The sequence below is a fragment of the Trichoderma asperellum genome, chromosome 3 (assembly GCF_020647865.1).
Source record: "Trichoderma asperellum chromosome 3, complete sequence".
In the NCBI taxonomy this organism is placed as follows: Eukaryota; Fungi; Ascomycota; class Sordariomycetes; order Hypocreales; family Hypocreaceae; genus Trichoderma; species Trichoderma asperellum.
In genome coordinates this window covers 469,054-484,606 of record NC_089417.1, presented here as the reverse complement: position 1 = coordinate 484,606, position 15,553 = coordinate 469,054, and the positions used below count along the sequence as shown (strand labels likewise).

Below are 15,553 nucleotides of genomic sequence, written 5' to 3'. Positions count from 1 at the left end.
TTTCTTCTTCTCTTTCTTTTCGTATTTAATGAGTAATACAATTATAGAACTTTAATAGAACTTTAATAGAACACGGCTTATTTATGTCTTTTACCTTCTACTACTTCTACTACTTCTACTACTTCTACTACTTCTACTACTTCCGTCTTCAAACATTCTATAATTTTTACTAAATTATTTACCGCACTAGATAGACAGGATTTACAGGACACTTTTCCAAAAGCTTATCATGCTGATCAGTCCAGCCCCCATCTGTCGTATATGCCAACCCAACCCTTCGAAACACCAATTCCGAAACGTCTCTATGAGATAGATCCGGATCGTAGCCCTCAGTAGTTGCCTTGTGTCCCACAGGTTCGAGAACCAGAGCTGCAAATACCGTCTTTTCCTTCACAGTGCTCTTAATTGGTAGGCGCTTGAAACTCGCTATAGGAAGGCAGTAAAGCGACTCGGTGATAACGTCATGCATGCTATCCGGGTAAAAGACCAAGGGAGGCATCTTCTGAAGGGCAGATTCGTCGCTTTCATCTTCCTCTTGAGGGGGCATGAGAAGGATCCTCCTTTGGACAATCTCTCTCCCAACAGCGCTTTCCTGGAGTATACTAGCTGACATGGCTCCCAAATAGTAGGTGTATTCCGGATACTCTGTATTGCTGATTGTGAATGAGAACGCTGTTGCAGTCATTTTTGTCTTCCAAATAGGCCCAATAATGACAATTGCCGAAGGAGGCACCTCCGTATACATGTCGTCTTTCACCCAGTCCCGCGGCTTGTCATGATCGTCGGGCAATTTTGGAACATTCTGAGCGCCGCCAATAGAAGCTACCAGCGAGAATTGGTTAGTCGCTTCATCGTTTACAAACGGATACGTGACTGCGCACTCGGGGTAGGCCCAGCTCCATGAAATAGGCACAGCAGGCTCTGGCAAGTCCTTTCTCTCGGCGTCTTTGAAGTATGTCAATCTCCACAGTAGATCCAGCGCTGTCTCAGCTTGTGGTTGAAAATCTTCTGTTTCGCCCTCTTGGTATTCTTCATACCAGATTCCTGCGAAATAATCCTTGCTGCCTAATCTTGAGTTAAAGTTCTTTGCAAGGCCGGCTATAGCGTATAGAGTATCGCTGCGATATGTGTAGTCGAGCTGAGAGTATGCTTCGATGACGTGTCTCCACGCGCGACGAAGTTGGCTGTGAGAGGGGTTATCACCAAGAAGTTGTTGCATATCTCTCCTGCTGCCGGCTGAGCGTTCTGGTACGTAAATATTATCCCCCCATTCTTTCATGAGCTTCACAGTCTGCGACTCAGATTCATCGAGGCCACATTCACATCTGTGGTGGCTGGCACATTGCCATGAGAGCTCATCGGGTCCGAAAATAAGGAGACGGTGTGAGAGAAGTCGTTCCTGGAACACCCATGCTCTTTTCCAGACGGGGACGCTACCATCGTTGATCATGTAGGTGGGATGATGAATTGGCTTTCGGAAATGTAGTTCATGGTTGTTGCCTTGTGCATCTCTAATAGAAACCGGCTTCGAAATATCCCTAAAGGAAGAATCCTGGAACAATCTCTTTGCAGTGTCCAGCTCGTGGCTTTCTACTAAAGTAATTGAGGAATTAGAATAGATGTCGCTCATTTTGAGAGAGTGCTTCTCCCAATCACTCTTGGAGTCCTGTACGATGCACAAACTGTCGATCCAAATGTAGCGTATAGGCTCTCCATACTCTTCCTGGTGCCATTTCGAAAACTTTCGCAGAAAGGTTATAGAATCTTGGTACGTGGGCGAAAGGTAATCCCATGGAACCTCCTTGCACAAGGAATTGATGTTCATTCCTATTGTCTGAGAAGTATCTTTTCCCCAGCGGTGACTTAGACAAGCATATCTTGCTTTTTGGCCGTTTGTGTGAATCAACTTGACACCAGAGATGGTATCTTCAGCAAAGATATCGAGAACTCGTTCGGGCATTTCTGAAACTTCTCCAAGCGAGCAACTTGAGTGTGTATCGTTGCATTCACGAAACCAACTGGTAGCCTTTTGGAAAGCTTGCTCAGATGCGGTGTTTCCAGAAGTGTCAGGTCGTTCAAAGATGGTTAATCCACGGTCCGGATACCAGGGCTGTCTCCACGGCGATGGAATTTCTGCATACCAAACGTGTTAGCCATGTCACTTGTCAATGATCGAATTATCCAGATATGTACCGTTTTTGAGGAAGGGCTCGACGGACCACACGTGTGTTGGTATCTCCCCGGCACTCATATGCCCTATTCTCAGACACTGAGATGCTGAATATCCTCCTGTGTTAATAAATCCCAAGTCTTTCATCAACTGTTGACGGTCCGCATATCCACCACTGGCTGCCATCATATAGTCGTGAAGCCCGCGCCTAAAGGTTACGCAGGGTGCGGTTTCGCCTTTGGTATCACGATGTGCAGGGCAAGGCTGCTCAAGCCAATATGTGAATGGGATGGATTTATTTTTAATGAGCTCAGCCTTGACAAAGGCTTTCGCCTCTTCATACCCACTCTCCTTGATGTCTGGGTTTTCGCCGCTGAGAATGTCATAAACTCGTTTCTCAACTATATCGTTGTCAATAGGCATAGTGTAAATGGTATCGATATTCTTATCAAATTTATGCCTCATAATCTCCGAGCTGGTCAACCTGTTGACAGAAGACCGTGTTTTGCTCCCCACTGCGCTACTCTGAGATATCCCGGAAGCTGTCTTCTTCGGAGGGCTATCGGGCGTCTCCTTGACAATCTCTTTCTCGGTCTGTCCATTTCTAGGGCTTGGTGGTCTAGAGTTGGAAGAGTCTGATGTGGGATCGTCCTCGACAGTGCCGCGAAATGCAGTTTGCGTGAAGCCAAAGTCGAAACAGATTGGGCACACCAAGTCCACCTGTTTCGACCTGCGTGTAGAGGTCGTCAGAAGTCGTCGAGCGCCATACTGCAGACTATTCCGCAACATGTTCATTCAAGGCGATAGACTTTGTTAAGAACGCCAACCCAGATGATGTAGATTTGATTCAATCAACCTATTCTACTGGATTTTACGAAATAGCCAGGCTGACTGCTCTGCCTCACCCCGCCCATGGTTCATGCACCCCTGGCAGCCAGGATTTAGCGTCAATGGTATCGGCGCAGGTTTTGGAAGACATGATTGCCAAACTGATTGCATCTTGCTAACTAGCGAATTCTTTGAATAAAACATTGTGTACGTCAAAACAAAGCTAATGAAAGACAAAAAATTTTCCCTTTGAATCCCTCTTATTATAAAACTCATAACTATCGCGGAGTCTTGTTGGCGGCCTTCATATTGGGACTTAGACTAGCTCGCTGTTAGCGCTTCACACCGATCTGTTTCCTTGGAAGTTCACTTATAGCGGCAAATTCAGCAGTTGCAGATTACTCGAGTCTCAAACTGCCATTCTTTATGATGTCTTGAATAAGTACAGAACCACCAGCCCACTGCCTCACGCGTTGCGCACAGACCATTGAACTCATAAGATATAGCTACACATAATAAGATCCTAATAATTGTGGGCTTTTCAAGCAAAGTTATTCATCAGGCCAGAGGATATCAGTTCCTTTCATCTAAAAATAGTTCCGTGAGGAGTCGACAGATTACACTCCAATCTTTTGAGGGCGAAATCATTATGCAATTGGCTGCCATTGTAAAACCCCTACAAAGCTCAAAGTATAACAGCATAGAGTTATTAGGTATATTTTAGACAGTTAATGATTCGTGGAATATTATCATTGTTGTCTTGCAATACAAAGTGCAAACTCGTAGACTATCAACCCTGCATATGCCGCATCGATAGATGTCTTATATAGCAAGCCCTTGTCAATGCAAACCGAATACAATTACATGGGCAGATCTCACATTTACTAACGGCTTAGTTTTTGGTCTCATGTTTGAAATTCATGATATCTTTAGGATGGGTGCTGCTGAAGATCTCCGCCAACCAGAAAAAGTATAATTGTGCCCGCTAGAGTTATAGACTCATACAGAGCCCCAAACTATCCCAAACTATAACGCCGTTTCCGGAGTCGAAATATTTTAGTTTCATAAATGAGACAACTAATGCATCTGGGCATCAGACACAAGCCTATGATGTGTCGCTATGTCGCAAAGTTCTGACGTTACTGATGCGGGGTTGAACCAATATTTCTGTCAGCTTGGTGTTCATAAAATTCATAACTCTTCTAAACACGATCTACCTTTCTCCCTCATTCTTTTTAGTGACGCTCAAAACCATCGACACTACTGAAGACTTTAAAGTGCAATCAGTGACACCGCAAAATGATTATCCCAACTGAAGTAGTGGGCTCACTGCCTCGTCCCGCCTGTAAGACAATACCCAGTGCTCACTATCATATAAACTAGCGCTAATAAAAGGGCAGATTTACAAAAGGCTTTTGCTGACTATGATGCTGGACTAATCACTCGCAATGATCTTGTGGCCGCTCAGGATAAGGCTGCGAAAGATTCCGTTGAGAGGATGGAGGCCGCAGGAGAAACCTATGTAACTGACGGAGAGCAGCGCGCTAGCTCGTGAGTATAAAAACATAACCAGACGATAACATGATCTTTTCTTGAATATGTTAACATGAAATTTTAGTTTCGCGACATATCCTGTTGTTGAGTAAGTAGTCGGGATGACGATAACTAGTTTCACTTATAAGCTGGGATTCTCACGACACATGAATACAGAACTCTCAAGGGTGCTGGACTACCTGATAATTTTGCAGGGGACGGCCAGTTATTTGTATGCTTCTTTGAGGAAATCGAATACTAATATATGCTAACCTCCATCAACAGGCTTATTTTGCTGATGGCCATCACCGCCAGCTTCCACGCCTGGTCAAAGGGCCTTTCAAGTATGATCTTCTTATTTTTAAGTTGCGAGAATTGTAGTGCTAATAAAAACCTTTGATCTCATGAATTAGATATGCGACATATGCGTCTCAAAATCTCCAAAAGTCTATACCCTACGCCTCAAATCCTATGAAGCAAGCTGTCATTTCACCGAGTATGATGTACCTTTTATACCCCCTCCAGGGAGAATTAGAAGGTTACCCTCGAGCAGATTTTATTAAAGATTTAATTGATGAAGTAAGCTGTAGTGCTAGCTTCATAATAACATACTGGCTAATTTTTTGCACGCAGTGCGAAAAAGACATTCGGGCATGTTTCGAAACAGGCGCGAAGAGAGTCTCGATTGACTTCACAGAAGGTATATCTGCTAAAGTTGAGTATCAAGGATCATTAAGTTACTAACGTGGGCTTCTATTTCACATCCAGGTCGTCTCGCTCTAAGAAACGATCCTAGGAATCCTTGGACAAACGCCGAGCTTCTTGAAAGATTTATCTTATTGATCAACCAGTACGTATAAGTAGTGCATTGAGGCCTATAAGATATCTTGCTAAGTCATATGCAGGGTTCTTAGTCGCTTCACTCCCGAAGAACGAATTAACATTGGCCTGCACACCTGTCCTGGCGGCGATTGTGATTCTGTGCATTCACTAGATGTCGATTATCACAAGCTACTTCCATCTCTATTCCAAATTAATGCGGGATATTTCTTAATCCAGCTCTCTTCTGAGAAGGATCGTGAAGAAATATATAAAAAGATTGGGCAGCATATCCGCAAAGATGCCAATGGCGTCAAACAGGTATGCTCATGTTTTATAGGGCGCAGATGTGGTGATCGTACGTATGCTAATACATCAAACCAGGTTGCTTTTATTGGAGTTATTAATACTCTCAATCCAAGAGTTGAGACCCCAGAAGAAATTGCCGACCATTTGATACTTGCCAGCAAATACATACCGCCGGACCAGCTCGGGGCAACAGATGATTGCGGTAAGATTCAAGACTCTAATTTTAACTCGTATTCCCCGTTGATATGTAACTAACGAATAAATTACCAAAAGGATTCTCTCCATTCTCCATTGACGTCAAGCCAAGTCATGGAAGTCCGGATTTTGCCAGGGATATCGCATTTCAAAAGATCTCAAACCGCGTCCAAGGGGCTAAATTAGCTAGTGCAGCTCTTTCTGCCTAAATATCAACGTTAGGGAATTGAGTTGGCAGAATAATAGTTTATAATTTTAGAACTAATGCCAAGGGCCGAAAATGAAACGACTAAAATAATACGTGTAAACGAAGAACGAAGAGTAGTTCCTTTCGTCATAGACATGAGGAATATTCCATTAGCAAATTTGTAAGGTTATTATAACCCTATCGTTTTCGTTGCATAATCATCTCCCCTCTTTATCAGCAAGGCCAGCAGCCATGTAGTATATATTGCTGGCCGTATGGCCTTGTGCTTTATATAGACTTGCCAACGTAACTGGTATATACTCTTTCAGGTTTCTCATCTCATAGGCGTGTTGCTGTAACCAAGTGAGAGAAGAGATACTCCGTTAGCCTCCCCCATGACTAGTGAAGGATACTCCGTAATTGAGAGATACCCCGTAGTGCTGATTCCAATCCCCTGGGGTAGGCAGCCGACCACCCGATATGAAGAGAGATTCGGCGGGGTTCCAGCCTCAACGTTCCATACAGTAGCGCACTTGAGCAGAACATCTCCCCATCTCATCATTAACATGGAGGGGTCAAATCGGCAAATACCTATCTAGTGTGTGCGTAAATGCTGACAAGGCTCCCTGGACAAGGATTACAAGCAGGGGTTTTGGTGCCCGGCTACCCGCGATGATAGCTCACCTTAAAACATTGACACGATCTACCAATGGAATAATGGTTCTGACTGAATTTTATAAGATAATATGAGTAACTGCAATATATATAACTATGCTAAAACGTATTCCATCAGTATTCTTGGTTTATTATGTACTTTACTTAACATAACATTTATAAACACGTAACAAAAAGTTGAACAGCTGTGCACTAGCCGCTTTGTCGCCCCCCTGCTTTATATCTTACACGGGTATCCCCTGTGACTACATGTACGTTTACCTGAGTTTGGCGATTACCGCTGTCGACTAGCAAGAAACAGACTTTTGGATCTCACCTTATAGATCTAAATGAGTTGTGGAAGTCTATAGCACATAAATTAAACACTACTTTTGTTTCTTAACTGCTAATAGTGCCCGTTGACCTCGCTGGAGAGCAGCTAATTTTCCCGTGAGTCAGTAAATAGAATATTGAACATATGCTGCTATTTACAGCAATAGGCTGACAAAAGAAAATAATAGAAAAGACCATTCTTGGCAGAGAAAATGAGGGGCCTACTACTCCGCTAACATCGCCTTTTGTCAACGATCTAGCCGAAAGCAGCAGTCACAATGTGGAGCAATAAGGTCCGATTCTGATGAAAGGGTCTGCATCAGCTTACTCTGCTGCATGTTACCGGGTGTTTGGTATAGCCTGAAGTGGTGATATTGCTCGTATTCCGACTTCCGTACAAACGGCTTGCAAAAACCCGGGACTGGGGAAATAATCGGCATACGAATTGAGGGCAATAGCGTAACTAAGCGGCGATATATTTTCCGTGTATTGGTTGTGTGTAGTATGTATTATCTTATTGTATGCACTTATTCACTCTGCAGTCCAGATTGTTTTGCAAGCTGCTTGTAACAAAAAAATCATTCCATATCTTGTTTTAGATGTATCACAATTGACCGTACATTGCAGAATAGTAGTGATTTCTTCCATCTTCTACTCTTTTACTCTAGGTGAAATATGCAGATCATCGTCCTCTTTAACACGAGACGCTTTGTATTGAGAAGTCATGCTTTCAACAACTTTTCAATGGGGCACTAGAAACCAGTTATCTTTCAATTTACATCATATTATCTACAAAGTCCACTCTGGGGGGCAATATATTAGACTTGGGTTACCCCCTTGGCGTAATGTATTTTATTAAATATTGCTCCTGGATTTACTTTTACGGTGGTATTTGCCCGATCTGAAACGTAACCCCAATAGACTTCATTAAAAGTACGAGGACTCTTTGAATAAGCCTAAAACCGAATGCATTAGATCTATTATACAGGAAGCATGGCAAGTGATGATACAAAACACAGAGACTGGGGAAACAACCAGCACACAGCTCCACTCTTACACACTGCAGTATCCACATCCTCTCAACAAAGAGAATGCGTCTATTTTATCACAGTATGCGTATTTTCATTTTTGAAGTCTACAATTTCTGGTCCCCCCTTGCATGGGTTGGAACACATTATTGAAAGCGTGCATATAGCTATGGCAATACGAAATGGTGGCCTGGCATTTACGATAAGTCGAAAACTATAAATATCAGGTCCAAGGTCGTATCTCAAATCCTCTTATCCCCATCACTCTTCGCCCACAGCTAAATAACAACTCATCCAAGAAAATCTACTTTTCTAACTTTTCAACTCCCACACACCTTCAAAATGAAGACTGCCACCGTCCTCCTTGCTCTAGTTGCTGCTGCCTTCGCTGCACCCACCAACGTCGAAGAGCCTACTCTCGCCAAGCGTGGCTGCGCTGCTGGAGATATTTGCATCAGCGGCACTTGCTACGTATGGAACTGCGGCCCAGTCGGCTGCTCTGTCGGTGGCAGCCTCGGTACAAGCTGCTAAATTGTATGTTACTTCCCATATGCTCAGAATTAATAGAAAATCCATAACTAACCAAGTAGATTAGTGAAAATGGACCATGAAATGAACGGAGGAGGACAAAACTCGAATACTGGGTCAATGTGCCTGGATCACATATGAACACTGTGGTCTCAGAGTGATTCGGGAGGAGGGATGGAAGTATATTAAAGGGAGTTTCTATTATGAGTTCCATAGTCCCAGATATCCACCGATAAATCTAAGTATTCCAGGATAAACATTAGCTTGAAAAAGTGTGATAACCGCCTGTATGAGTGATTTCTCCTGTTCAGTTCGTTCAAATGCCACTTCGATCGAATTGATAACCTGACATGCTGGATGCCGTCTAACAGAGCGAGCTATATTAAATTACGGTATGTAGTTACTTGATGTCTACTGCCAGAGTCTGCGATATTGGAAGAAAATCATTCATCAACATGCTTGACGCTTGACACCTTAAGGCTTTGGAATAATAAGTTAGCTTGACATTGTCACGGCATCAATAAAATCTCATTTCTAGGACCTTTAAAGATGGGAAGCTTTAACCAAGTTCATCGAGATGAAACGATCAGTTTGATGCTACAGTATTTATATCCCATATATCAATATATATTCCGGCTTACGTATTTCCGATGAAACTTACGCTCCAGCGTACGCCTTCTCTAAGAAGGGAACAGACACACCAACACCGTCTAGAGTTGGAAGAACGCTGGTATACTTCAGAATAGCTCAGAGGCTTGGAAATTATAGTGTCTTGCTGGTATAAAACTACTTCTCTTTAGCACTCTGTTCCCGTCCCTAGCTTGGTTCATGGTGAATCCAACTGCTGCACATTAAGACTGGAGCAGAGAACATCCGCCATGTTTGTGCTCTCATTTCGGCTACCTACGAATATGGAATTTCAGCTGTCGGCCCCAACCAGATCTTATGGGGCCGTCCCTCGGGCCGTATAGTGCTAAGCTAGTACGCGTATCCCCCACATCACGAGGACCCTGTACTCCGTAGCTCAGGGCGAGATGGTTGGCGTTTCTAAATTCCTCCATAACCAAGATTCCTGCACCTGTCGACTTACCGAAAATTTTCTACGCATAGAAGCCTACTCTACGGAAACAATACATTATAATACAACTCATAAAGCTCATCCCTAGACCGCTAGGACGCTGACACATCTCCAAATTATTGTAGGAGCTCCAAAAGTGCGAAATACGATCGCTATCAACGGCAAAGAAAGGGATTATCCAGAACTGTAACGTATTGATACAAACGAAAAATTTTCATTGGTGCCATGGCCGTTGCTTCTAAGCGTTGAAGCACGAGAGCAATGCTCTAATGAAATACATTCTTGGCTCAATAGTATTACACACATAATCATTGAAGAATAACGTTTGTATAGGAGATTTGGTATAGCTACATGAAATTGACCTGGATAGGTAAAGTTGAATTAGATAAATGAAATGATCTTCACATCAGTACTAAGATTTCATATGTGAAGTGAAAATAGATGACCTGACTACTCCTCTTCTGACTCAATTTCTTCCTCCTCGACCTCGGCCACGTCCTCAAAATCACCACCGCCCTCCATATCCTCGGAATTGACCAATTCGTCAGACTCAAACTCCCTCTCACGTTCGTCGAATTTTTGTTTGAGAAGCTTCGCCTCGTTCACTACAGTTTCATCAATCTTTACCTGAGCAACAACGTCCTCAAGCTTGGCCTCCATCTGACTGCGAAGTACAGCCTCATCACAAACCAACAACTCCTGCAATTCATCCAAGGTCATCGTCGTGACTAGCTTAGCCAGCGCAAACATTAAGCATTCATCGTTATCGGTCCAGTACTGAGCTCTTTCCGATGATATTGTTAGCTTCGCAAGAGCCGAGCAGGCGTTCCCAATTTGATGATTGCCTCCGTGTAATAGTCCATCTTGATGCCATCAAGGTCATAGGTTACGACCCAGGCATAGCGGTTAAACGGATGATTGAAGTAGGCTTTCATGAGCTCAAAGAGAACAGCTTCTCTGAGTGAGCCCGTGATCCAGGACGGAAGATTAGCCTCTGCGGAAAGCTGACGTGAATACTTGGTGAGCATTACCCTCTCCTGGTGGTCGTGAAAAGAATTTTTAACCTTGAGGTTGTGCCACTTCACGGCCTTCGTTTGTCCCAAGCGGTTAAGCCGACCGTGCATTTGCAAGATAGTCTTTGCGCTGAAATGCATATTGACTAGTAAACCTTTGCAACAAGCAGTATGCAGGTTAAGGCCCGCACTCATGATAGATATATTGGCGATGAAGACTTCTGCTTTAGAATTAGGACCTGTAAACAGCTGGATAGCCTCGATTCTGGAATGAAGACCTTCTGATGGTCGCACTGTCAACGTATTAATACCGGCCATCTTCAGTGCTCCGTACATCATTCTGCGCACTTGGTGAGTAAAAGAATATATAATGACAAATCCGTAAGAGGGTTTACTCATTGCTGTATCCATGGGGTGTCAACGTAGATGATCAGTCGCTTTTTTTGCTCATGTATATATCTGTGCGATAACGGAGTTCATGTCTGAGCTGTTGGCTCAAGGCGGTGCCCATGTCGTCCTACAGAGGATCTCACCATGCAAACCGATGTCCAGATGTTCAGGACCTTTACCAAGAATAAGTGAAGAATTAGTCCAAGGCGAGATTATGGGCCAAATTATCATAGAGTGGCACGATACATAAGGTATCAAAACATGTAGAAGCTGCCCTGCCTTGATCATTCATACTAATAGACGGAAACAAGGTAGGCGAGAATTTGACAGGCCATGTACTTTTCTTGGCCCCTCCTGATGAGATACTATCTCCAATGCTAGCCAATAGTACCTTTTTGTACGACTCATAATGGAATGAGAAGAAATCCGGTGAAGTTATACGTCGCCTACGCCGATCAAGAGTGTGGCGGTGCAGATAGGCACACAAGCACTCCAGCGTGGCTTATCGCAGAAAGACGCCTTTCAATGGAGTGCTCGGCACATGTAATCACTCAGGTACAGTATTAGCGCAGTACATGCCAAGCTCCAGTACTTACAGCGGGCTGAGGTGTACCGGCGTCAATGGCGTATCCCGCGGGTACCTCATCAAGGTCCCCAGGTGTAGCGCCATGGCAACGTACCTTGGTGCTCTATGAAGCTATGAAAGCTCCATCAAATGCGCGCGTTGATACAACTATGCGTTATGCTCTGGTACCTTTATTGGCCCCTTCACCCAGCATTATTATACGATCTCAACGCAGCGCCGGGCAAACCATAAATCGCCACCTTCAGCCTGATTCCATGCATTGCGCGGCGCTTGACGCTGGCTGCGTCATCCTTGCGTCCACTAACACGCAGCGGGCAGGCCTCCGCACTCCAGAAGGTACAAGCGCTGCTCGCACCGCCACACTCTTCCCCAATCCTCCAGGAACAGAAACAGACATCCTCGATTGCCACAGTGCCTGATTCTCTTCAAAACCACCTAAAGCCTCATGCAAGACTCATTCTTTCGTCCGATACTATAGCCCTCAGCTCCTCACTCCTAAACCTCGCGTTCGCTGCAATTCCTGCTGCTCTGCCATACTCCCGCCACCATGCGCTGCTGGCCTTGATCGCTGATCCAGTGACGACATACTTCCAACCCGTCTCCCCCACCTCGATTCTCTCCCCCAGCCCTTGCTGCTCGGCCCTGATCGACAAGCTGGCGTAGCTTGAGGACAAAAAAGCAATACAGCTTCTTCCGCCAGATCATCTTCATCAAAGCATGTATGTCCAGCAGCCTCCCGGCAGTATCGAAGACGTTCTGCCCCCGCCTGGGCCGCCACCAGGGCACCGTCCGTCGATGGAGAACAGCAGCTGGACAGACGAGCCGGCCACAAGTGCCTGGGAAGACGTGGCTCCTCAGCATGTGGCTCCTCAGCATGCAGCCGCGGCTGGTGCTACACCAAGCTCCATCCATCGCAAGGAAGTTCCTGCGTCTCTGCGGCCTGGTGGAGGCGGCATCGACGTAGGCTTCGGCTCTCCGGAAGAAGAGGATAGCGTGTGGAACGAGGCACGGAAGCAGCCATCCGAGCTGAGTCTGCCCAGCCAGATCCCCGATGCCCTTAGACCAGGCGTACAGAGATCAGAGACAAACCCATTTCTGAAAAACCGAGCTCCGTCCGACTCCAATCTCCACGCTGTTCCGGCATCTCTGCAGCCACCCATTGCCTCGCTTTCTCACATAAGCCTGGACGAGACGGGAACTAACAATCCCTGGAAGCCAACAATTGCTGTGCAGCCGCCAATCCAAGGAAATGAGCCACCTGTTGTAATAGCACCTGGTGACTCGGAGCCTGATCCTTGGGCTCGTTCCACCCCGGAGCCGCCTGCAAAGGTGCCTATTTCGCCGAAATCCCCAGATTTAATCTCCCTACGCTCTAGAAGCTCGACATGGGATGAAGATTCTCATAGCGAGCGTGATGAAAAAGGCTCTCCGTCGCAGAAACCTGCGATGCCAGATGACCTCGAGCGTGAGCAGCATGTCTGGGACGATTTGGGGTCTTCGGATGTGGCTAAGGGCAAGGGCAAGGTACCCGAGCTGACGGCAGCACAAGCACCTCAGTTGGATGATTGGAGCCTGATAGACTCAGATCCGTCATTGAGCCCTCCACCAAGACAGCCGCAAGAAGAACTCTCGACAGCAGTGCTGGAGGAAAAGCCGGCCTTGCCGCCCAGAGCCACAGAGGGTCGTGTGAAATGGGTTCCTTCACGTCCGCCAGTCGATGGCAAGGCAGAAACGTACCAGGTGAAGAATATCCGCTGGCACGACCCCAACTCATCCAACAACCCCCGCGTGTCGCCCATACTTATACAGAATGAGAACGGGCCTTGCCCCCTGGTCGCGTTAGTCAACGCGCTGACTATGACGACGCCTGACGATATCCCCGATACAGTACTGGTTCAAGTTTTGCGTTCACGGGAGCAAGTCAGCTTGAGTCTTCTGCTGGATGCTGTATTTGACGAACTCATGTCTCCTCGAAGAACATCGTCAGAGGACTCTCTGCCAGATGTCGCGGAACTATACTCATTTCTCCAGAGTCTCCACACCGGCATGAACGTCAATCCGCGATTCATCCCCACTCCAGAAGTTATCACCGCATACGAGCATACTTCACTAACACAGCTTCACCCACTGGAGCGGCACAAATACATCCCTGGAACTTTTGAGGACACGGCGGAGATGAGTCTCTATGCGACTTTTTCTATTCCTCTCGTTCATGGATGGCTACCGCCTTACGATGATGCCGTCTGTGCTTCCATGCAAAGACATGCTACCTCTTACGAAGATGTGCAGAATCTACTGTTCCGCGAAGAAGAGCTAGAGGATAAATTGGCCACTTCTGAGGAGGGCCTCACGGAAGCGGAGCAAGATTTATATCAAGACATCATCACCATCAAGATATTTTTGAATGAGTCGGCTACCCAGCTGACGCCGTGGGGAATCGAGGTCATCCAAAAGGCAATTCGACCCGGTACATTTGCTATCCTTTTCCGCAATGACCACTTTTCAACGCTTTACTGCCATCCGCAAACCCAACAGCTCCTCACTCTTGTGACAGATGCCGGCTACCGGAGCCATGATGAAATAGTATGGGAAAGTCTGGTGGATGTCAACGGGGAACTAAACCAGTTTATGTCTGGGGACTATCGACTTGTAAGCGGTGATAACACGGCAGAACTAAGTACTGGAGCTGGCAAACGCCACAGCGACCAGGGAAGTGGTAATTGGACAACTGTCACCAACAAACGGGGCAAGACTAAGGAGACCGGCCCTATCGAAGAACAAGGTCAAGCGAGCTCCAGCACCGAACAAGAAGACAGAGACTTGGCCCTCGCCATGCAGCTACAAGAAGAAGAGGATCAGAAACACCGAGAAGAACAGGCTCGCCGGCAACGGGAGCGAGCACTCTCAGAGCAATATATTGAGCAAGCTCACCTTCCCATACCCGTTACTCGCCCTGTGGGCAATTCTGGAGGAAATACCGGTGGTAACAGTACTTCCCGGCGCAGCCCTGCGGCCGGACCAAGTAGCAGCACGCCTGTTCCGCCGCCACGGCGAAGTTCCAACAGTGTCAGCAATAGTGCCAATAATAGCACCAGTGCACTCCCTGCCTCCACATCTCAACGGTCTTTGCCTGCACGCGCACCAACGTCACAAACCGTCCGACCCCTAGTTCCTCCTCCGAGACCAGGTGTCAATAGACCGGTTAGCTCTGATGAACCGCCGCCACCCTCATATGAACAGGCTGCTCAGGTTCCTGCATATGTTCCTCCTCCAGGACACCCTAACCACCACGAAAGTAGCCCTACAGCTTCCAGACAGGCATCTCGAACAAGCAATGGTGTAGGATCTCCTGCGCCAGTTCGTGGACGACGAACCAACGCCTCGGTCCCAGCAAATCGAAGACCTGCTGTGGCTTCTGGAGGGTCCTCGAGCAAATCCGATAGAGATTGTATAGTAATGTGAAGAGAAATGACGGAGAAATCGAATGGGAATGGGCTATCGATTGTAGTAGGGACTGTCACTTTTGCAGATAGGGAGGGGGATATCATGCTTTGCAGGCGTTTCTGGGCTTCAGCTATTATACGGAGGGTACATTCCTTTGAATTTTCTATCTTCAAGCATAGGAGCATGTTTTTATGACGAGATATGCATTGATACGAAAGCTTTTATTTATAACGCATTGAACGAATGAACAAATGTCTTGGGTTATATTTCTCTTACAATACCAAATAAATGCTTGTGTGAGAATAGAACAGGAATTCTGCCCAATCTCGAACTCAGCAGATAGCCCCTCTCATTGTATATTTAATATCTATGAGGAGGAAAAAAAAAATCATGTACAATTATGATTATATGCAACGTAGAATAGCCTACAGTCAACAAAAAAATAAATCATGGCGAAA

The 15,553-nt window shown here is 45.9% G+C and overlaps 6 protein-coding genes across 6 annotated transcripts; 3 read left to right on the top strand and 3 right to left on the bottom strand.

Annotated features, from left to right (window-relative positions):
- Positions 1-77: 77 nt before the first annotated feature.
- Positions 78-2,965, bottom strand: TrAFT101_004764 (uncharacterized protein; the record flags this gene model as incomplete). Its single annotated transcript, XM_066127278.1, has 2 exons — positions 78-2,133; positions 2,194-2,965. The coding sequence occupies 2 exons, from the start codon at positions 2,963-2,965 to the stop codon at positions 179-181; spliced, it is 2,727 nt and encodes a 908-aa protein (XP_065983389.1). The 3' UTR covers positions 78-178.
- A 1,247-nt stretch (positions 2,966-4,212) lies between these two features.
- On the top strand, positions 4,213-6,190 carry TrAFT101_004763 (uncharacterized protein). Its single transcript, XM_024902603.2, has 11 exons — positions 4,213-4,343; positions 4,399-4,549; positions 4,617-4,640; positions 4,709-4,763; positions 4,817-4,875; positions 4,945-5,110; positions 5,165-5,231; positions 5,300-5,381; positions 5,437-5,671; positions 5,735-5,861; positions 5,933-6,190. Exons 1-11 carry the CDS (start codon positions 4,298-4,300, stop codon positions 6,061-6,063), a joined length of 1,143 nt encoding a protein of 380 aa, XP_024759868.1. The 5' UTR covers positions 4,213-4,297; the 3' UTR covers positions 6,064-6,190.
- A 2,150-nt stretch (positions 6,191-8,340) lies between these two features.
- Positions 8,341-8,835, top strand: TrAFT101_004762 (uncharacterized protein). Its single transcript, XM_024910660.2, has 2 exons — positions 8,341-8,590; positions 8,652-8,835. The coding sequence occupies exon 1, from the start codon at positions 8,399-8,401 to the stop codon at positions 8,585-8,587; it is 189 nt and encodes a 62-aa protein (XP_024759869.2). The 5' UTR covers positions 8,341-8,398; the 3' UTR covers positions 8,588-8,590; positions 8,652-8,835.
- Positions 8,836-10,112: 1,277 nt separating this feature from the next.
- TrAFT101_004761 (uncharacterized protein) lies at positions 10,113-10,412 on the bottom strand (the record flags this gene model as incomplete). Its single annotated transcript, XM_024909929.1, has 1 exon — positions 10,113-10,412. The coding sequence occupies one exon, from the start codon at positions 10,410-10,412 to the stop codon at positions 10,113-10,115; it is 300 nt and encodes a 99-aa protein (XP_024759871.1).
- A 50-nt stretch (positions 10,413-10,462) lies between these two features.
- On the bottom strand, positions 10,463-10,993 carry TrAFT101_004760 (uncharacterized protein; the record flags this gene model as incomplete). The annotated part of the gene is made up of 3 exons (XM_066127277.1): positions 10,463-10,666; positions 10,727-10,896; positions 10,954-10,993. 3 exons carry the CDS (start codon positions 10,991-10,993, stop codon positions 10,463-10,465), a joined length of 414 nt encoding a protein of 137 aa, XP_065983388.1.
- A 1,063-nt stretch (positions 10,994-12,056) lies between these two features.
- TrAFT101_004759 (uncharacterized protein) lies at positions 12,057-15,549 on the top strand. Its single transcript, XM_024908314.2, has one exon. The coding sequence runs from the start codon at positions 12,369-12,371 to the stop codon at positions 15,111-15,113; it is 2,745 nt and encodes a 914-aa protein (XP_024759872.2). The 5' UTR covers positions 12,057-12,368; the 3' UTR covers positions 15,114-15,549.
- The last annotated feature ends 4 nt before the right edge of the window (positions 15,550-15,553 follow it).